The sequence below is a fragment of the Hydra vulgaris genome, chromosome 03, assembly GCF_038396675.1.
Source record: "Hydra vulgaris chromosome 03, alternate assembly HydraT2T_AEP".
Taxonomy (NCBI): domain Eukaryota; kingdom Metazoa; phylum Cnidaria; class Hydrozoa; order Anthoathecata; family Hydridae; genus Hydra; species Hydra vulgaris.
The window spans coordinates 45,858,419-45,882,500 of NC_088922.1; the positions used below are offsets into that span (position 1 = coordinate 45,858,419).

The 24,082-nt window shown below is 27.7% G+C and overlaps 1 protein-coding gene across 3 annotated transcripts in view; it reads left to right on the forward strand.

The window, feature by feature from the left end:
• Positions 1-24,082, forward strand: part of LOC136078198 (fibroblast growth factor receptor-like) — a 54,929-nt gene that overhangs the window by 20,873 nt on the left and 9,974 nt on the right. For all 3 annotated transcript variants that reach the window (XM_065793409.1, XM_065793407.1, XM_065793408.1), the window contains exons 6-13: positions 76-248; positions 476-844; positions 1,299-1,808; positions 11,383-11,493; positions 11,895-12,070; positions 12,143-12,265; positions 12,346-12,416; positions 12,527-12,567. In XM_065793409.1, the coding sequence (XP_065649481.1) occupies positions 76-248; positions 476-844; positions 1,299-1,808; positions 11,383-11,493; positions 11,895-12,070; positions 12,143-12,265; positions 12,346-12,416; positions 12,527-12,567 (1,574 nt within the window). The remainder of the gene's footprint in view (positions 1-75; positions 249-475; positions 845-1,298; positions 1,809-11,382; positions 11,494-11,894; positions 12,071-12,142; positions 12,266-12,345; positions 12,417-12,526; positions 12,568-24,082) is intronic.

A 24,082-nucleotide genomic window follows, 5' to 3' on the forward strand; every position in this document is an offset into this window, starting at 1 on the left:
TATGATAATATTGATATTTTTTATTTATAGTTGTTTTTGAAATTTTTTTAACTTTTTGTATTTGCTTTTATTTAGGTTAAAAAATGATAAACTGATTGAAGCAAGATCTAACTTACGTTATTATTTCTCACCAAATTTTTTAAAACTAAGTATAAAAGAGGTGAGACTCGATGATGCTGGTATTTACAAATGCATCTTGGAAAATAAATATGGCAAGGTAGAACATGTAATGACTGTTGAAATATATGGTAAGATTTTTATTTAGCATGCATTTTATTCAAGTTTATATATATATATATATATATATATATATATATATATATATATATATATATATATATATATATATATATGTATATATATATATTTATTTACTGTTTACAAACTATATTCATATACAATATATTTATTTGTTATGACTTATATTATGTTTAATAATTTTCAATTTGTGTATTTATAATTTTTTGTATTATAGAGAAAATGTTCGCTAAACCAATAGTATCATCTACAGACAAACATAAAGTTTTTTATGTCGACTATGGTCAGAATTTAACTGTCCCTATATATGTTACTGCATTTCTACCTAACCCTCACTTTCAAATGTTATACGTTTACAGCATGACAAATCCAAATACAAATGAAACTAAATTGGCCCTAAGGGTATTACCAACAATGAGAGAACTAACTGTCTTGGAGAAAGGCCAGAGAAGAGGCAATTCGATTTCTCATATCAAGCTAGATTATTTTTTCACTAATATTTCAGAGCAAGATTTTGGTAATTATACATTAATGGCTGGAAATAAGTATGGTTATGATAGATACCCATTTCAAATATTGCATACAAGTAATATTTTATTTGCATTAATTTTTTTAGTTGCTAGGTTATAAAATATAAAAAAAATTTTTTTTATAATTTCAATAGGATTTTTTTTCATCTTATTTTTTATATTTATCATAGCATTTTTTATTTAGATTTTTTAATAATAGTAAAATAAATTTTAAAATGATTAGAAATTTTTAAGTCTGTGTTTTTGCAAGAAAACACATATGTATATTATATTGTTAATAGGATTTGTATATAGGTTTAGTTATCTTTATTTTTCTTCATGCTTATAAATAAATATGTACTTTAGCATTTTGTTTGCAATAGTTAAGAAACAATATATTTTTGAACTTATAAAATAAAATTGTAAAATGTAAAATTGTAAATGAATAATAATCATTAGTTAATTTTTATAATTATTTTATTAATTGTTTAATAATGAGAATTTGTGCTTATAATTTTTTTTTCTAAATAGAATATATGCAAACAACTGTCTCCCCTCCAATGAAAATAAACATAAATAAAATCTACAATGAGGAATCCGTAGAAAAAACAGTTATTTTTATTGTCACAGCTTCAATGCTTGCTGGGCTAATTTTTGTTGCATTTGTTATTTTATTTATTTGTCGTGTTCATAGCAAAGACAAATTTAAAAACAGTAACATCAACTACATCAAACCTTTACAAACTATGATTCTTAATCTTGGGGATAAAAACACTAGTGGTGTTACCATGGTTACTTCTGTTTCTGCTTTTTCCTATGCTAATCGACGTTTCAGACATTCACTCAATAATAATCCAGTAAATGATAATCAAAAATGCAATTTAAAAATAGCTCCAGATCCTGCTTGGGAAATTAAATTAGAACAGTTAGAAACAGATTGTTTATTAGGAGAGGGAGCTTTTGGTAGAGTTTTTCGTGCAACAGCAAGAGATTTACCAAATCACACTGGAGTTCAAACAGTTGCTGTCAAAATGTTGAAAGGTAAACAGTTTGAAAACATTAAAAATGTTAATATTTTAATAATTGTATTTTTAGTGCGCTTTAGCATATTGCAATTATTTTGTATACTTTTATTTAACTTGTTTTTTATTTGTAGTATATCACTATAAATTCAACTCAAACTGTAGTATATTATAATCCATTCAACTCGGGTTGTAGTATATTGCAATCCATTCAACTCTAGTTGTAGTATAATACAAAATCTATTCAACTCAAGTTTTAGTATACTAAAGTTCATTTAACTCAAATTGTAGTATATTATAATCCATTCAACTCAGGTTGTAGTATATTACAATCCATTCAACTCTAGTTGTAGTATAATACAATCTATTCAACTCAAGTTTTAGTATACTAAAATTCATTCAACTCAAATTGTAGTATATTACAATTCCTTTAGCTGAAGTTGTGTTTTAAAATGCAAAAAAAGGAATCAAAAAATTTTTATATTTCTTCTTCATATATAAATTTGTTTAAAATTTATTTTTTATTTTCTGTTATTAATTACCTTCGATTTTTTTTTAATTTAATTTTTATTATATTAGTTTAATATTAATTTTAAAACAATATAACAATGCATTGTTGTTATCAAATTACTAAATCATATATGTTTATAATTTTTTATTATAAAATTGCTAAATTAATTCTCTTGATCAGTAAATGCTTGTCAGGATGCTACATATTTTAAAAATGGAACATTTTGTGTGGACACCAGGGACATGTTGGCCCAGTATGAGGGTACGAGGACTTGTACTGGGCCCTTATTCTGGCTCAGGAAACTAGGCCCCCAAAAAGAAACTGGGCCTCAAACAGAAAAAATTTATTTCAGTTCTATAAGTTTCTATCAGGGCATTTTTTACAACATTTTATTTAACTTGCTTTCACGTTGGTTTGTTTGTTTGGTGTCCGTGCAATACAGATATTTGGTCAGCGGTAATCATAAAAGAAATACGCTAAACTTTAGTTTAGCGTAAACAAAAGAAATCGTAAAGAAAAGTAATTTAAACAAACAAAAGGCAACAAACTTTGTTTAGCTTAAATAAATGAAATCGCTGTTGAATAATAATAACAAAAAACATTGTTGACATGAAATTGATAGATTTTATACTGTAAAAAAGTAAGTAATGCTTTAATACTTGACTTGTAAATAGTAATTAAAAATAATAATTAAAGTTTTTAAAGTTGAGTAAAAAAAAAAATCTTATAAACGTAGAAATATAAAGAAGAAAGCTAAATATAAAAAAGAAAACTGGAAACTGAAAATAATTGATTAGCTTGTCTTGCTCAAGAATAAGAACAGAAATTTCGAGCTAGAGCAAATGAATTAGTTGAACAACAAGCATCTTGGCTAAAAAAACAAAGTGAACGATATGTTTAGGCAATGGCAGCTGAAACAAAAGAAGGTAGAGGCTGACGTATTGCTTAACGAAAAGAATACTGAAAAAAGCATTGTAGTGACAAACGATTAAACAATGCCTCCTCTTTATCTGAAATTAACCATCCCATCAACAGAAAAAGAAAATTGTTATTGAAAAGTTTATAACAATAAATATATAAAATGCATGAATTCATTTGGTTTGCATTGGTAAATATGGTTAATATATGTTTGATAAATAATATTGTGTGTTTAATGAATTTTTGTTATTACTTTCATTTACTACTACTCAACATGCTCCACTCCACTCCCTATTGGTTCATGGAATTTATAAATAGTACTATTATGTATAAATTCCAAGGACCGCACAGTGGGTCAAGGTGTGCCAAAATTAAAAAAATTTTTTTTGTTCAACGTAGTTTTAATGGTAATAGTTGTTTTCCATACTTATCAATCTTTAAAAAAAATATATTTTTTAGTCACTAGCTTTTATATTAAATTTTATAAGGCCTGTTGAAGTTAATTTTTTTTGCCAGATTTGTAAGTTTTAAAATAAAAATTAATAAAATATATGTGTTGCTACACAGAAACTGTCAACTATTTTTTAATTAAAATTATTTGCGCTATAATTTTTTTATATATTGATAGATTGATACTCTTTGAAACAAAATAACTTCCCTGCAAGTTTTTTGCTTGTAAGTAAGAAATTTTATTTAATTTTTAAGATGTGTTTTTACAGGTTTTTTTAGTGTAAATTTTTGCTTACTTTATTTAATTAAAAAAACCTCCAATATCCTACAGTCTGAAAATGCATTAAAATTATTACTAAGTATATATATTATAATTTAAAGTTAGTTTTAGCTTTAACAAAGTACCGCCTTGCCCACAAATTAACTTTTAGATAGCAGGTTATAACTAAAATTTTGCCCGCGACAAACAAATCAGGAGTTTTTTTAATTAGTTAATTTTTAATTAATCACTTGGCTTTTTAATTAAAAATAAAACACATCATCTTTAAACTTTTAGGCATAAATATACTGTCATTTAAATGATTTCTAATGAATGTATTTTAGAATTTATAGGTTAAAATGAAATACATTGATATATATACCTACATGCTAGAAAATAAATTAAAAATCTCTGACCATGGTGTTTTAAAGGATGTTATCAATGGTATGAATCTGGTAAACCCTAACCCTAAGTTGGAAACATTGCTAATTCATATAAGAAAGAGATGGCAGGACTTAAAAGGTAACCGTATTTGTTTCAAAAAAAAGCATAAAGAGTGGCTACAGACAGAGATTGATGTTTTTACTGATATTCCTGTGAAACAACATACACGTGGCAGGCCTTCAATTGAGAATTTTGATGACTGTTCACTTCGAACAAAGTACATGCGTACCAACTCTCTACAACATGGGCATTCATCGAATGAACTACTTTTTGCAGCAAAAGTTTCTCTTAAAAATGAAAATAAACTTGATGAGGTACATGCAGTAAAGAGAATTTTTGACAATAGTAACAAAATATCTCAACAGCTCTCTCGCAATGAGGCTCTAGCTTTACTTTTAGATACAAATATGACCAAAGATGGATATCAACTACATCCAAATGCTGCTTTGAGAAAAAACTGTGAACTTTATCCTTCATATCACATAATAAAGGCAGCAAAATTTTCTTGCTATCCAAATGAAATAGAGATAGATGATTTTTTTGCTAAAATCTCAATGCAGAGCTTGGTCGACCACACTGCACAAAGGCTATGTCAAGTACAGAATGAAGTTATTGAAACAGTTGCTGGTGATACAACCATATTTGCTACTTTAAGACACAAGGCAGGATTTGATGGCTAAACAGGACAAAGTGTCTATAAGCAAATAGTGTCTAAAGATGGTATCCGTAATATACAAATAGAAGAGTCATTGTTTTTAACTTGCATAGTACCACTTGACTTGAGCTCATTTGCTGGTGGAAAAAAGACAACTTTGTGGCGAAACCTAAAACCATCATCAACTCTGTATTGTCACTCTTTGCGTTTTCAGTTTGAAAAAGAGTCTAAAGATATTATTATCTCTGAAGAAGCTCAACTAAAAGAAGAAATAAGGAATTTAAATTGTACAAAAATTATATTAAACAATGGAAAAGTACTTCAAGTAAAGTATGTGATTGAAATAACAATGATTGATGGAAAAGTACACACAGCTTTATCTGAGGCCACTAACTCAAGTCAGTGTTGCTCTATCTGTGGATGCTCACCAAAAGAGATGAACAACATTGATGTCAGCATAGTAAGAAATTACCAGGCAAAAGGCTTGCAGTATGGTTTATCTACACTGCATTGCTGGATTCGATGTTTTGAATGTTTTCTGCATATTGGTTACAAGTTGCCAAAAAGTGGCAAGCAAGAACAGCAGAAGACAAAGCACAAGTTGCTGAAACAAAGTCTCGCATCCAACAAGCTTTTCTTCAACAGATGGGCCTTGTTGTTGATCAACCAAAGTCTGGAGGATCTGGTACATCTAATGATGGCAACACTTCTCGACAGCATTTACTGATGCCATTTCTTTTGCAAATACAACAGGTGTCAATAAAGAACTAATTTTAAAATTGCACATTATTTTGTCAAGCATATCAAGTGGCTATGAAATAAATACTGAAAAGTTTACCATAATGTGTACAGAAACTGCAAAGTTGTTTGTGAAACTGTACCCATGGTACTACATGCCTCCACAAACTGCTGATCCATGGCCCAGCCATCATTAATAGAATCTCACTGCCAATTGGAATGATGAGTGAAGAAGCACAGGAGGCAACAAACAAATTTTTCAAACGGTTTCATGAATGTCATGCTCGAAAAGTTTCAAGATGTATGGCAAATGAGGACATTTTGAAAAGATTTCTATGCTCATCTGATCCTGTCATAGCATCTTTGAGGCAAACCTGCACTTCAAAAAAGAAAGACTTTCCTGTTGAGGTTTTGGAGTTATTATTTAGGAGATAACATTGTAAATTTGTAAATACTTTATTTAAATATATGCAGACATAGATGGTTGCCTTAAAGTTGTAAATTGTGTTTGAATGAGTTGATAAGACATGAAAGTATTTTTTTCATAAGATAGTGTACCTATTAAAAACAGTAAAATGTAATTTTTTAATGTTTATTCTGTGGATTGTGTTTGAATTGAGTTGATAAGATGTGAAAAAAGGCATTTTTTTATTTTTTCTGCTGTATTATAAATCTTATTAAGAAAAAAAAATTAATAAAATCATTTTTTTAGTCACAAATATGTTCAGAAGCTCTAAGTATGTTATTTATATCAAATTTAATAATATTTAATAAAAAAATAATTTTGGCACAAAAATGGGCATTCTGACCCACTGTGGACCGATAGTAGTTATAACTCAAACGAAAGGAACTAATGCTCTGGTTTCTATCATAGGACTAGTTTTAATTTTATATTTATTTATGTTTCAGGTGAAATGAAGGAACAAAAAAAGAAAGAATCAATATGGAATTACAAATCTGGTGCTAAAAAAAATGCTCAAAAACGACAACACGAATTGAAACCAACTAGTAATCATCCAAAACAATTAAAGTTAACGGCAGGTTCGCGTCAGTGCAAGTGTCACAAATACAGAAAAAAACTGGGACATCATTTACAGCAACAGTGAATGTAGAATTAACATCAACATCCATTGTGAGTATCACAAGTAAGCCTATTATTGAAACAGAGCCGATAACAGAGATTATGACATAATTGCAGCAGATAAAGGAGCAAAACTACAATATTCAGACACATTCAGGAACCAAAGCATTACTGAAACTGAGAGAGTGCCTGTAGAAATGGGTAACTATGAAGTGCCTGTAACTGCAGCGGTGGACCTAACTCTAGCAGAAAAGATTATTCAGAAGCAACCAGACAACGTTGTAAATCTCAATGAAAATGATCCAGCTTAATTTTTAGAGCTGAATAATGCAAAGATGATTGATAAAAAGCAATTTAATGTATTAGGGCCAAATCAGCCAAAAAAACATTCAAGGTTATCTATTACACTGAATCAGTTAAAGTTAATGGTATTGAAGTTGTGCAAAAAAGGTCATGGTTAACTTACTCTCTCCTATTGTTTGTTTATGTTTTGGATCAAGAGAGGACACTAATTCTTTACATGATGGGTTTGATAATTGGTCAAACTTAAGTCACATCATAACAAAGCATTGTACCCAGAAAAACCATCGTAATGCTGCTGAAGCTATGGTCCATGCATTATCAGACTCCACAATTGATAAAATATTAAATATTGAAACCATGAGACATCTGAACAAAAAACGTAAAAAAGCGGAGAAACTACATCAATACCTGATACGATTTATTAATGCTATTTGGTATTTGATATTTTAGATGCTGAATGAAAAACTTTCAAATGTTCGCAGCACTCAAAAACAATCTGCTCGAAGGGGTGCAAGAATTACTCTTCTTTATAATTATACACAAAACAAGTTAATTTATACTATGACACAGATAGTCAAGAAAGATATTTCAGAAGATGTAAATAACTCAGTATTCTTTTCACCATCAGCTGATGGCACCAATGATATTACACTCTGTAAGCAAACTTCTATTGTATTATGTTATGTTACGCTTTCTGCAGAAGAGGCCGTTGTAAAGGAACATCTGATTTCAATGGTTGAAACTGGAACAACTACTGGTGAAGGAATAAGTAAAAAATTCAAAGATGAAATCAAATCAATTAACATAGATATTTAAAAGTGTGAAGGTATGTCTTTTGATGGTGCGAGCAATATGCAAGGAATAAACAAAGGAGTTGCAACACATTTAAAGCAGTTTTCTCCCATGGCAACAAATATTTATTGTGGATCTCATGGAACAAATCTGGTTATGAAAGCTTGTGGAAAATCTTCTTGTTTCTGTTCACTTTTTTGGAACAGAAAACAAGCCTGGTGATGTGCAGAAATTAAAGACTTTTCTATACGGAAACTCAAGCAAACAAAATAATTTTTTTGTGAAGTGCAAATCTCTTCTTGAGGATGTGAATCAGTCTCTTGAACTGGCTACTACCAACAGTGTTTGTTTCAGTGCCTTACAAAATGCTACAGACCAACTGCTTACACTATACCGTGCAGAAATTGATTACCTTGAACAAATTTTAAATGACATGGAATTTAAAATGAATATTCGAAGTGAAGCACAAGGTCTTTTATCCCAACTTCAGTCATATGAAACAATTGTGACTTTATGTCTCTTCAAAGAAATTTTTACTATCTTGGGTCCCCTAAATATAATTCTTTGAGGAGAAACACTTGATTTGTCGTTTGCTATAATGTCTGTTGATGTATCACTGGAAAAGCTTCAAGTATCAAGGGACAGTTCTGGCCAAAATGCTATTTTATCTGCTGTTAAAATTGCAACTGAAGCTCAACTTGAACAGCAAACATTTGTTGAGAATAGGACTTGCAGAAAGAAACAACTGGACTTCGATGAAACAGAAGATGAGCGACTCAGGCTTAAGATCAGTGGCTAGCAGAAGTGTTTTATACTCTAGTGGATTCAGCAACTGCAATTCTTGTTGACAAATTTTCTTAACAACAGAAATTTTTAGAAAGCATAGACATCTTTTATTGAAAAATATGAGTGAAGATATTAGTCATAATTTTCATAACTCTAATTCACAAGAAAAAATTCAATGAGTGCTTGAAAAATTCAAAATTGGTATCAGTTTAAATAAATTCACTACTGAAATGGTTGATTTTGCGGAGATCTACAGAAAGGCTGCTGAGAAGGATAACAAAATTTTGCCTTTTTTCCTCATCATTTACAATTTTATGCTGAAGACTATGTTAGATGCTGTATTCCACTCTGTTGCAGTTCTGTACAAGATATTTAGTATGATTCCAACAAATTTAGCTGAGTGTGCAAGAGTTTTCAGCAAACTGAAACTTGTCAAAACTCGTCTAACAAATCGGTTGACATCAGTGCATGTTGGGGATCGTGTTCTCTTGTCAGTGAGACAAGACATGAGAAAATGTGGAATTTGACCTATTCAGGCATAATAAAAAACTATGCTGATACAAATGAGTTGCGTAATATTTTTTATTCATGAAAAACTTTTTTTTAGAATAAATATAGTTTTCCTTGATCGCCTATTTGTCTCTCGTTAAATGTACTTCACCAGGCCCCTCTTTCCTACCTGCTTTTCAGGTGCCACCACGTTTCTAGTGGACACTCACATTTTTTACAGAAGTGTTTCATATATTATAGTAAGTTAAAAAACATTAACAGGCCACTTGGAAACTGCTTATAACTTCATTTAAAGATAAAAATAGTAGAAACTAAACTAAGAAGTTTCAACTTTAGACATCCACCATGTTGTTTATAAATTAAATGCAGCAAAGTATTTATTCTAGTTTTTACAAATTATTTGCAGATGGTTGATAGTTTTCAAAATAAAAGTTTTAAATATGTTTTCTTAAATCAATGAAGTTAAATTGTTCTAAATCGTATTTAATGTATTATTCTTTTTATTTAATAATGCATTATTATTTTTATTTAATAATGTATTAAATTGGTTTAATAATCTAAAATGCAACCCATTTCATGTTTTCTTGAAAAAAACTTTTTGAAAACTGTTAACTAAAAAAATCATGTTTATTGGTTGTTATTTATTTATAATTATCCAAAGTAAATAATTTCGAGTGAAAATAAACTACAGCGTCTTTGTTTAGTTCCTCAAAAAGAAATTAAAAATACTTGCATACTTCATTAAGGTAAAGTTGGGGGACAAAGTTAGGGTTAAGGTTTGCCATATGTATCCTCCATCCACCACAAGAATATGAAAGTCTTTAAATTTCAAAGAATTCAGCAACCTTTTTCTTTTCTTTTTTTTTAATTGGCAAAAATCCTTTTTTTATCAACATTATACCTTCATAAAAAACTTTTGTATCTTTCACTGAAAACAAAGCACGCTAATAGCATGGGTTTGTCAATAATTTAGTTTTTTCATTATAGTCAAATTTGACAAAACTTTAAAATCATAAATAATCTGGTTCCCACAACTCTCTTGAATTAACAAAGATATTACAATAAATATGCACATGTAAAAACAATAAGCAATATACAACAAATAAATTATAGCAGAAATAGCTGATTTTTGTGTATGTGTTATTACATCTGCCTCTGAGCATAGAACCTCAGCTCGAAAAAAAAGGATTTAGGTAAATTAAAATATTTGAATGGGAAATGCAAAGCAACACAAATGGCCATTATCAATGCTCTAAACATGTTTTACTTGGGTTAAGTACCAAACAAAAAACTGGGTCAAAAATGATTTAACATTTAAATAAACTTCTTATGATGAAGTAAATTATTTAGAAACAAATCTTGCACAAAATGCAAAGCAAAATCAAAGTTTAAAAAGTTTGCCCATCTATTCTCTAGCCCTCAAGGTTCATGACCTTTGTTAGAGACAACAAGAACATAAATCTTGAAGCATTAAACAGAACCTCTATGCATGTCACCAATGGCGTTGTCAATCATTTATAAATCTTTGGTCAAGTGCACAAGAACTGTGTAAATCAAAGAGTTACAAGAAACAGAGAAAGATCCTTTAAAGTAATTGAAAATGAGTTCCCGCTGTATTGCCAAGCATACAGCGGGAACTGATTGGGAAAAACCAATCACTATATCATTCAAATGTGTTATCAAAAGATGGTTAGTTACTGGTAGTGTCAAAGCTGAATCTTGCTATATCATTTTTTTGATCACATCTCAAGTTGGATGGAATTTAACTACCTAATTACACTTAAAGGACACCAGAAGATATACACACTGTTACCTGTGTCCATGTTCATCCTCACTATTGAGGGAATAATGGAAAATTAACATATAATTTGTATTTAGTATAAAATGGAGTTTTAAGTTGACTTAAAGTTGAATTAAAGTTCTTCATTATTTTCTCCATATTTTTAAAATATTTTTATTTATATCAGATGTTTTATAATTATTAATTTTTATTGCTATTAAATGCTTTATGGTTACATTGATATATTTACTTAATATCCTTTTATTATTTATTGTATCTAATATTTATAAATGAATAAACATTTCTTTAAATAAAACTTATTTACGAATAGAACTTGTTTATTCGACTTGATTATATTTTGTTTAGAAGATTGTTGTGAACAAGATTTAAAAGATTTTATATCTGAAATAGAAGTAATGAAATCTATAGGAAAACACATCAATATTCTGAATTTACTTGCAGTGTCATCACAGCAAGGTATAAAAATAAAAATTAATTAATTTTTGGTTAACCCATAACAATTCGGACATAAAAACAGTTTGTAGTTGATTCAATTGTTACATTAAAGTTTATACACTTTTTTTATACACAATTTATACAAAGTATTGTCATATTTTTATATCACAAGGTATTTTTACCATATTTATATTTTCATTATGCTTGATTTCGATAATTTTTGCTATAGGTGTCGTGTTCACATTTAGTGTCAACATATCTATTATAAAGCACTTATAATTTTTTATTCTGAAAAATTACGTGCCTTATAATTTTTTAGAATAAAATAAAAGAAAAGAAGAAAATTTTTTTTTTTGCCTATCATACTTAAAAAAACATGCATAAAAAAAGGAATTTAAAAATTACTATTTAATGTATTTTAGGAAAGTTATATATAGTGGTTGAATATTGTTGCCATGGTAATTTGCGGTCTTTTCTGAAAGACAATCGACCTGTTATGCAAGCTAATTCTGTGATAACCAAAAAAATAACATTATATGATTTAACGTCATTTTGCTTACAAGTTGCAAGAGGAATGAATTATTTGGCTTCAAAAAAAGTAATAAAATGACTTTTTTTTTAATTTGCATTCTATAAGTTGCACTAAGTTAAGCTGTACATATTTTTTTAGTGCATCCATCGAGACATAGCTGCTCGAAATGTTCTTGTTGGTGAAGGTTATTTACTGAAAATTGCTGATTTTGGACTTGCACGTGATGTTCGTGAACATGATTATTATAGAAAATGCACAGATGTAAACATTTTTTTGTAAATTTTCACTCTAAATTAATTTCTTTGTCTTCTTTATTTAAATCTTTTTATTATTATATTTAGGGGCGATTACCCATCAAATGGATGGCAATTGAAGCTTTGTTTGATCGTATTTACACTACTCAAAGTGATATGTATGTTCATTTGTTTTATTGAAACAAGCTGTTTTTGTTTTTTTATATATTTTTTGCTCTTAATTAAAAACAAAAAATTTTTTTTTTTATATTTAAGTATGTTTTTATAGATGGTCATTTGGAATTTTGGCATGGGAAATTGTAACATTTGGTAAAAAATATTTTTGTTCAATGCTCTAGTACATATATATACCTTTATATGTAATGTATATGTATATCAATAACATATAACATATATATAACCTATTTCATTAATTTGATTATTGTTTTATTTAAATCTAATATGTTGTTTTTATTTATTTCTTATAATTTTATTTATTGAAAGTTTTAATCTGCATAATGTTTATATTTAAAATTATTTCTTTTTTTTCTAATTTTTTATTTAGATTAAAATTGAAATATTATCTATATTAGGCATCATTTACTTTTTAATTATTTAAAATTTAAGTAACATTTAAAATGAGACTATACTATTCTCAGAGACAAGTAACATTTGTATTTCGTTAGTTGAAATGATTCAAAGCTGTCACAGTTAAAGTAAAAGTTTGTTTATTTAATTTGTTTTGAAAAGAAAAAATTTTTAGTAGAATTCAAGATGTAACTGTTTTAATGACATTTAATTAAGTTTTAATGAGAATCAAAAAATATTTCATTGATAATATAGACTTAAATCCCCCTAAATTAAATTAAATTAGAATTTCCTGAAGATGTTGAACTAATTTAATAAAAATAGAAAAAATCTAATGAAGCAACTATACATAAAAAATACAAAACATTTTTGATGAAAGAAGAACTACTTTGTTGCCCAAAACTGTAACTCATTTTGCACCACAATATTCCTAAAGTTCTAAAAATTCTTATATAATTCATTACTTAAAATAAAATTACATAGTGTTTGTTATCAATTTTATATTTTTCACCTAGGTTTACCTATATTTCGTCATTGCTTTGTAGGGCTAAGATTTTTTAATTTAATTTACACAGTCTGTGTCACATGTCTTAAAAAATAAAGGTAAAAAATAAATTCATGCATTCCAGCCTGCAAAATTTTAATTCTGGCCAGAACCAGAATAATCTAAAATTCACAAAATCCAACCAAAATTCCGGTACATTCCTTGTGTGTGTTTGTATAAATATATATATATATATATATATATATATCCGTATTTTGTTGACAAAAAGTAAAAATTAAAATGCAAGACCGGAATTATTTTTTTTTATTACTTGATAGACTGCCTGCCTCAACCAAACCCTCAGTCAATGTAGCAGCACTCCCTTGCGAGTCAGGCTATTAGATAGTCAATGTAGCAACACTCCGTTGCGAGTCAGGCTACTTGTCAGTCGATGTAGCAGCACTCCGTTGCAAGTCAGGCTATTTGTCAGTTGATCTAGCAGCACTTTGTTGCGAGTCAGGCTATAGGATAGTCGATATAGCAATACTCCGTGCATGATATACAGTAAAAAAAATAAAAATAAAAACATTTTATTAAAAAAAATAAAAATAAATGCATTGTTTATATTATTAAAAACATTCAGAATGTTTTTAAAAACATTCTGGTCAATTAAATTTGCGTTATTGCGATTTTTTTAAAAAACGATTAATTTGTAATTAAATTAATTGTTGTAACTTTCTGACAACACGCAAATGTTGGATGAAAGTCAAAAGTAATTGAAAGTGACGTATTTGTTGGCATAAGAATCATTTTTTTCCTTCCATACTCCCAAATGCAACAATCTATAGAACTATATATATATATATATATATATATATATATATATATATATATATATATATATATATATATATATATATATATATATATATACACTGCTCGAAGTGGAGAAAAAAAAGGAACGGGATGGTATTCAGTATGTTAAAAATCATTGTTATATAAAGAGATTTTCTTTATATAACAATGATTTTTAACAAGAGATTTTCTTTATATAACAATGAAAAAAAGGTGACAGGATGGCATCCCGCCTCATTTTGAGCTCTGTATATATATATATATGTATATATATATATATATATATATATATATATATATATATATATATATATATATATATATATATATATATATATATATATAAAGTATTATAAAATATTATTACAAATTTAATTGCATAAACTTTTACTCTAAAAATTGAGATGATATCTTCAATTTATCATTGGTCATATATTTTACTTTAAAGTTTAAGGAATGCAGCATTAGATACCCACTGATGATGTTATACTGAAATAAGTAGCTGCTGGAGTTTTAGTACATACATAGAGTGACTAAAAAGGGAGAACATGCAAGGAATGCCACTACATCGACTAAGCGTTTTGGTTGGAGCAGCAATTATTTTTTTCATTATTCTTTGTTGTCTGAAAATTTAAAATGCATTTTAAGAGCACAAAATATGGAAATTACACCCTTTACATATTATATACACCCTTATATACATATTATATACACCCTTATATACATGTAAATACACCCTTATATATACATATACATACACCCTTATATACATATTATCCATATATATTATTTTGCATTTAGATATATATTTGTTGGCTGTTTTTGTAGACCTTAATCCTTACAGTTTTTACGCAAAAAACAAAGAAAAAAACAAAGAATAATGAAAAAAACTTTGCGCTGTTTCAACCCAAACTCTTAGTCAATGTAACAGTAACTCCTTTGCATGTTTTCTTTTTATTAGTGGGTGCATGTTTGAAGCTCTTGCAAGCCCTTTTTATTATTGATTTAAACTGTTTTTGTTATTTCATTTCTTTTATTTTTGTTTTGTTGACTGTTTCATTGATTGGTTTGTTTCGCAATTTTTATAGCATAGTAATCTTTTAATTTAAATATTGTTGATTTTAAAAAGAAAACTGATTAAATTAAACTGTTTTATTAAATCAGTTTGAAACATTTTGGAATCTTTTTTAATGCTGATTTACAAACCGTCAAAGACTCAATTAAATTCATTGTAATATACGATCGTTATAAGATTTCCACCTATCACATGGTTTTATAGTTTGAACAATGTAATCTTGGATTATAAACTTTTGAAATGGTGCACCATCTGCTTTAAAATTAGAATGAAAAATTGGATTCTTTGAAGCTGCAAAATCTATTCTATTTCTATATCTGTCAAATTTTTACCACTGTATTTAAGATTAGGAATATCTGCCAAGAATTGAGCTCATTGCCTGCTGTATTCGTTAACTTAACTTATTTTTAGCATCTTGGCAATTCTATCTGAAGGTTTTTCCATATTACTACACTGTTGCCATTAGTACAACTATTGAAATTAGGTTTAATATAACAGCAATTGGTTTAAGTATTGCCATCAGTTCTTCTTCTGTACTTGGGTTTACACCAAAATTATTTATGCTCTGTTTTAATTATTTATGCTCTGTTATTATTGCTCTGTTTTCTTCACAAATTGTTAATAAAATAGGCCAGTGTTTTATTAAAAATTCAAGATATCCAGTCAATGCATTCCATCTGAAATCATGAAGAATTATAAAGCATAATCCACTTTTGCTTAATATGTTGCAGCAACAAAATGGTTATTTCTAAAATATTAAACAATTCGTTTTTTTTTTACAACCAAATGGTTTTTACAGTGTTTTGACAAAATTCATGTTCTCTTCATCTTGAACATCTTTTAAAATTTTACATTTACCAACACTTTTGTGGTTTTTATTCAAGCTACCAAACCTTGCATTTGCACACCATAGCTTTTGCATTTTAGCTTTGTTACCATTTTTTCAAACTTTGCGGGCATTCTTCGAACCATATCTAAAATTATTATAAAGAATTATATATATATATATATATATATATATATATATATATATATATATATATATATATATATATATATATATGTATCAAGTTTTTTCATAATTACTTTTTAATTTATTTTATTGTCCTGAAGAAAAAATGAGCTAGCTAAAATAAACTTACTTATTTTTTTTTTTTTTTAATTACTAGAATTAGTTACTACTGCATTTAAAAAGAAACTATTTTTCCTATTTAAAAAAAGCAATATAATTTGCCTCGGCAGGAGTAAATGAGTGCGAGAGCGGAAAAAAACTCTTCTTAAACAAACATGGTGAACTATACAAACTGCTCCCTTAAACAGCTTTTTACAGAAGTTTTCGGTTTTTGCACAGGCTTTCTGTTTATTCATTAAATAAATTGCTTATTAAATACTAATTTCTTACTTGTTACAAGAATGTTATCTTTTCTTTTTTATTTATTTTTTCATAATAGGATTTTTTGAAGAAACTTTTTATTTAAAAAACAAATCATAAAAAACCGTGCCTTAATAAAGCATTGCAGTTTCTTATGCAATTATTAGTTTATTTTTAAAATGACTTTTTTATCTTAATTACAATGACATTGCTTTTATAAACTATTTTGCAAACCATTAATGTAGTCACTAATGGTATAGTAATCACATAAAATTTAGAAAAAAATAATCTCTCTGCACTGCATATCTGTTTGAAAAAAAAAAAAAATTTTCTTTTTTTTTTTTTACTAATTTGACTACAACTTTATAGTATAATTATGTAATATTTATATTCACATTTATAATACTAAAATTCTGCTTTACCAAAAACAAAATTGTTGTAGTATAAAATAACTTTAAAATAACTATAAAAATAAATAATTAAAGTATAAAAATAATTAATTGAAAATATAAAAATAATTATTTAAAAACAAAAAAGTATAAAGATAATTAAATATAAAAAAAATTAATTAAAATAAAAATAAAATAACAAAGTTGACAGGTTGTAAGCTATTTATATAGTTATAATCTCAAGCACTACAAAATAAATAAACAATCGCATTTTTAAGTAAAAAAAAGTCAATCTGAAATTCAAACTTTGCCTTTTTTATTCTATGTAGTTTGTACAAGTTTTTTCAATTTTTCTAATCATTATCTTAAAAAAAAAGTGATTTAAATTTGTGAAAAAATTATACTTTTGCAAGAGCATGAGTTGTTCATGTAAACCACCTAAGGAGAGTGTGGACAAGCTTTCTGCCGAGGCCTTTATGTGTGTATGTATATATATATATATACATACACACATAAAGGCCTCGGCAGAGGCCTTTATGTGTGTATGTATATTTATTTATGTGTATGTATTTTTGTTATGTGTATGTATATATACCTCGGTATATATACATACACACACACACACACACACACACACACACACATATATATATATATATATATATGTATATATATGTATATATGTATATATAAACATGTTTTTATATACTTATATATTCATATAAACATGTTTTTATATACTTATATATTCATAAGTATATATAAACATGTTTTTATATACTTATATATTCATAAGTATATATAAACATGTATATATATATATATATATATATAAATATATATATATATATATATATATATATATATATAAAAGCCACTTGGTGGGAAGATAGAGCTAAAGTTCTCACTTCCTGCCAAGGCCTGTATATATAGTTTGAAAAAAAAAAAAAAGTGACAGAAAAAAAAGGTCTGGTAAATACCCATGCACTATTAAAAAAGGATCACTTTTTTAATAGTGCATTTACCCCTTATTTATTAAAAAATCAAAAAGTTTTTGTGTCTTACTCTATTTAATATATATTTATTTATATATATATATATATATATATATATATATATATATATATATATATATATATATATATATATATATATATATATATATAAATATATATATATATATATATATATATATATATATATATATATATATATATATATATATATATATATATATATAGTTTGATATCTAAGTTTACCGTTTGTGGTTAAAATGGCGCTTAATAACTACTTGTGATTAAAGCAGGCAAAGTCAAGTATACTTTATGGAAAAATGCAACTTAGAAAAAAAGAAAATTCTGAATGTTTTTATTCTTAATCTTTTACTGTTTACATACACGTTTAAAACTAGATGAAAAAGAAGTTTTGCACTTAGGAACAGTAACAGTAAAAAGATGAGACTTTATTGAATGATTAGTATCATGAAAATGAATTTTAGTAGATAGCACAAGAGATGCTAGCTCTTTAAAGCAGTGCCCATTATAGTATTCGTAGAAAAGAGAAAGACAAGCGATATTATGACAATGTGACAATGGTTAAAAGTTGGCTGCAAGAGCAGGTTCAACTCTGTTTACAATTCGTTTTTGCACCTTGTCTATAAGATAAAGGGTATCATTTGAAGATTCGCTCCAGGTATGGCACCAATATTCCATACAAGGATGGATTAGAGGTTTATAAAGATAAAGAACAGAATCCATAGTAAGAAAGTGGCAAGAACGATAAAGAGATGCAACCTTAGAAAATGCAAATTTTTCAATGGATTTTATATATGGTATCCTAGTAAGATCGGAAGTAAGAGGTAATCCAAAAAGACCAATGGTAGATGACTCAACAAGTACATTACCGTTCATAAATATAGGAAGATCTAGATTGTTGCAATAATGATAAGCTGAAAAAAAATGAGTTTTATCTTAGTTAAAGTTGCTAAATTGACTGATAAATTGGTAAAACATGCAATGTGTGAGTGAAGAGTGCTGCTACATCAACTTACATATAGTAAAACATGCAAGGAGTGCTGCTTCATCAACTAACAAATAGGCAGAACACGCTAGTTCAGCTACATCAACTGGGGGCTTTGGCTTGGGCAGGCAATCTATCAATCAAAAAAAATAACTTTTTAAAGTTTTTAAATTTTTTCTGATCTTATTAGTTAATTTTTTTTTTTAAAGATAAGTTTTATATTTTTATTGAAAATTAAAGACAACCAAACAAGAGTATATATATATATATATATATATATATATATATATATATATATATATATATATATATATATATATATATATATATATATATATATATATATATATATATATATAAATATATATATATATATATTTATATATATTTATATATATATATATATATCGAATTAAGCGTATCGCGATCGCGAATTGCAATTACTTTTCGCACCTTTGCGATTAGTTTTTTCTTAAAATTTTTTTTTTTTGCAATCTTTCTTTTTTTCGTGGTTATTCTTTTTTTATTTTAGAAGATTGATACTCTATTCGCAAATATTTAGTGTTCTTTACAGTATAAAACTGCAGTGACTTCTGTAACGATAATTTTTTTTTAAAGCGGAGCAAAAAGTAAAAGAAAGAAAAATAAAAGATTTAGAAAATCAATTAGCAAAAATGTTCAAATGCAGGAAAAAGACCAATTGTTTAAGAAAGGAAAAATTTATAAAAAACAAACAATTAAATACCTATTCGAATCAAGAAATAAATGATTTTGATTGAAAAAAGAAATAAAAGTTAATTGATTGAAAAGTCACTTTCTTAACTCGAATTCTCAAGGGCTTTATTCCGATTTAGCTCATTCATTATGAACAAATTTAATGATATTTTTATAAGTTTATTTTGCGAACAATAGTGGAAGACAATATAAACTCTAAATAGTTATTAAAAAAAAACCTTAAAGTTGTTAGTACACTAGCTAATTTTAAATTAATAGCAACAAATGGATGCAAATAAGGACCACAGATGCAGATTATCTACAGTTAAAAAGTGGGCAAAACATTTTAATTGCGAGTTAGAATACAATTTAAATGGAAATGAATTTATAAGATTAAGATGCAGATTATGTAAACAATTTGAAAAACAGATAAGTCAAACAAAATTGTTTTCCATAACCTGGATCAAACCAGGAACAATATCAATAAAAAAAGATTTACTGGCATTGCACTTAAGCAGTGCACAACATAAAGAGAATTCATCAACACGAATTCATCACGCGAATTCATCAACAAACAACATTAGGTTCACGCGAATTCATAAACAAACAACACGCAAATTCATCAACACGCGGGGCGAATTCATCAACACGCGGGGCGAATTCATCAACACGCGGGCGAATTCATCAACACGCGGGGGCGAATTCATCAACACGCGGGGCGAATTCATCAACACGCAAATTCATCAACGGGGGGCGAATTCATCAACACGCGGGCGAATTCATCAACACGGGGGGCGAATTCATCAACACGGGGGGCGAATTCATCAACACACGGGGCGAATTCATCAACAACGAGGCCACGCGAATTCATCAACAAACAACATTAGGTTCAGTTTCATTATCTAACCATGTTATTCATAATACTCCAATCGGGTGTGGTTTACGTAAAATGTCCGTAAAAGACGCTGGCTCGTTACGGAAAAAGTTTAATATTGCGTATTACTTGGTTATCTGGAAAAAAGAAAAAAAAAGTCAGGAAAAACAGACATTGATCTAGCGACAGTTGCAATATCGGATTTAGAAGAAAGTGAAAGCGAGGAAGAAAATTTAATATTCTAAGCATTAAACTAGTGAAATGAATACAAAACAATCAAAATATTTACGATTATGATCTAATACTTTTTTTATTAGCAATTAAAAAAATTATTAGATTGTAAAAGATTCTATTATTTAGACAAATTTTTTTCTTTCGCTTTATTTTATTGAATGAAAAAAGTGAACGCTAACTTTTATTAAAAAATACATTGAATGAAAAAGCAATAGATAGAAATATCATGGGAATTTGATAAGGTTACTTAGATAAGAAAACTTACTTAATAAGAATTTAATTATCATTCTTGTTTGTGATTGTGGGGGTTTTCGTAAAAATGTTAAGTTTTAACATTTTATCACGATAATGTTTTCGTCATTTTTAATAGTTTTTTATAACTGTTTCAAATTTATAGATTGTTTTGTTAGAGTTTTAAATAATTTTTTTTTACTGTTAAAAATTTATAAAAAATTAAATATTCTAGTTGTTTTAAACAGTTTAAAATATGTAAATAAAATAGAAAATGAAATAATTAATTAAAAGAAGATTATATCAAGTTCATTGATTTTACAAAAATACAGCCGTTAGATTTAATGCAATATATTAATAGTAATAATGTAAATTATAACTAAAGCTACTTTGCAACCGCTGAACGTAAATGTTATGACATCTTATGCAAAAATGAGACTTATTATATATATTATTATAAATAAGTTAAAATAAATAATGCCCCATCCTCTCCGGCGGGAGTGGAGGAGGGGTTATGAGCAACAAAAAAATCGCAATTAGATTCGAAAAAATCAAAAAAATCACGTTAATTCGAGTCCTGTATATATATATATATATATATATATATATATATATATATATATATATATATATATATATATATATATATATATATATATATATATATATATTCAGTTACGGAAAAAAGTATCTGGACAAACTATTTTTAGATATAATTCTTTATTAAATACTGAAGCCTGGCTCCAAGGCAAAAATATCAAGGTGTTAGAAAGGCCAGCACAAAGTCCAGACTTGAATCCTATAGAAAACCTATAGAAAGTAGTCAAGGAAGAAATTGGTAAGCTTATATTGACAAAAAAAGACGATAACAAGGAAGGACTCAGACAATGCTGGAATTCTATAGATATAACTAGGTGTAACAGCTTGGTTGAGTTGATGCCTAAGAGAATTAATGAAGTATCAACTAATAAAGGAGGATGAACTAAATATTTAAATATTAAATGACAATAAAAATTTTTTTTTTGTCTGAATACTTTTTTCCACCGTCATATTAGTTTTTATTACCAAAAGAGACATCTACCTAGTGGAGTAAATGTTTGATCATACATTTAGATAGCTACAAAAGTATATATAACAGGTAAAAGGACCGCGGAATTTCAGGTTTGAAATTCTGAGGTCCTTTTACCTGTTATATATACTTTTAACCAACATAGAACTCAATTTATTAAATTAAACTCTGAAAGTGTTGAATAACCTTAATAAGAAATATAATATTAAGTCATAAATTAAAAAATATAACATATAATCCTTAAAAAATATTCTAAATTGAAAAAAGTCTACAAGCTATTAACACATTTTTTAAAAATACTTTTGAACATTTCAAGCCCTTCTAAAAATAAGTTGCAGAACCTCATCAGAAATGTTGCCTTAAGACTCCAAAAACAGTGCTAAAAAGATGCGTGCGCAGAATAAATCCAAATTTCTTAAAAATTGCCTTTTAAAATACCTAGCATTTTGAGGTGCTGTACCTAATGTTTTGAGGTACCAAATCAAAAACTATATAACAAACTCAGGTGATTACTTTTTATAATTTTTTTTTTTAATAGCATAACAAATTAAAAAAAATATATTATGAACAAAAAATATAAAAATAAGATCCAGGTAAACTTTAATCCAAAATCAGGGAATAGAGAATGCTAGGTTGTATTTTGAATAAAATCAGTTATAGGAATGAAGTCTTCGATATTATCTTCATCAGACTCAAACTGAAGACATTTTTGGGTCCTATTTCACAAAATGGTTTGATCATATTCGGTTTTAAACCTGTTTCACCTCGACATTATGCTTTACTACATTTAGATTTCAAAACATTATGGCAACAAGAGCATTTTCAAAGCTTAGTTACTGCACAAAGATTCTTTCCACATCTACATTCTTCATTACATTTATAGAATGCCTCAATTTGTTGTTGTTGCTTGGATTTACTTTCTTTATTATCTTTCTCCTTTTTGGCTTTGTCTTCCGTTATTGAAGAAACCATTTCTAATATTCCTTCCATTGAGCTGTGAACCTGGGTAACTCTAACATTTTCCTTGTTTATTTAGGTGTTACTTTGGTTACAGGCAACAAGTAAGGTATTTCTTCCAGTGATATTGATTTATCAGATATCGTTTGATAGGCTTTTATTGCACTTTTGTATTTATATTTCCAATATCTTGCTGGGCCATAGCAAACGTCTTGGAGATGAAATTGTTACTGCTGTTGATAATTGATTTTTTTCGGTATTTTTATTAATACACAGCTCAGCTTGTAAAAACTTATCTTCCTGCATCCACTTAACACTGAGTCCTCCACTTGAAATACCAACTTTTTTACCTGCATTTATGATTGTTTGTTTTGATGCCCACTCTGGCCATAACTCTGCAAGTATATTCATGAAACCTTCTCTGTTGATTGTCGTAAACAAAGAATAAAGTACAGATTTAGCACTTCTGCACTCAGAGTGCTATTTCTGATTGATTTGATCAAGGAGCTGGGTTACGCCAGTTGTGTCAGGTGGAGTGATAAAAAGTCTAATATTTTTGCTTCCTTAATATGTCAATACATCACTGTCAAATCTTGAAGAGTGACCATCTGTTAGAATAACAACAGGCCATTTTATATATTTTTTTCTAAAAAGTGGTCAAGCATTTGATATGCACTTAGAAGTGTACTGTAATCCTGACTTCCACTGTCATTTGTGGAGATTAGAAGGTTTGGAATTCGTATAACTGCTTCTTTTGGAGCCATGTGGGCACTAACCCCTTTTCCTTTGAATATGATGTGGCACATTGCTAAATCTCCTCCAATGAAAACAAAAGGATGTATAGTTATGCATTCTCTATTTTCTCTTATCATCTTTTGACAACTTTCTTCTCTCCCAGCATACACTAAACCATTAGGATTACCATCAACTCCATAGTTTATAAACTGGGGGGTTTCATCATGATTATAAATTCTAGTGGTATCT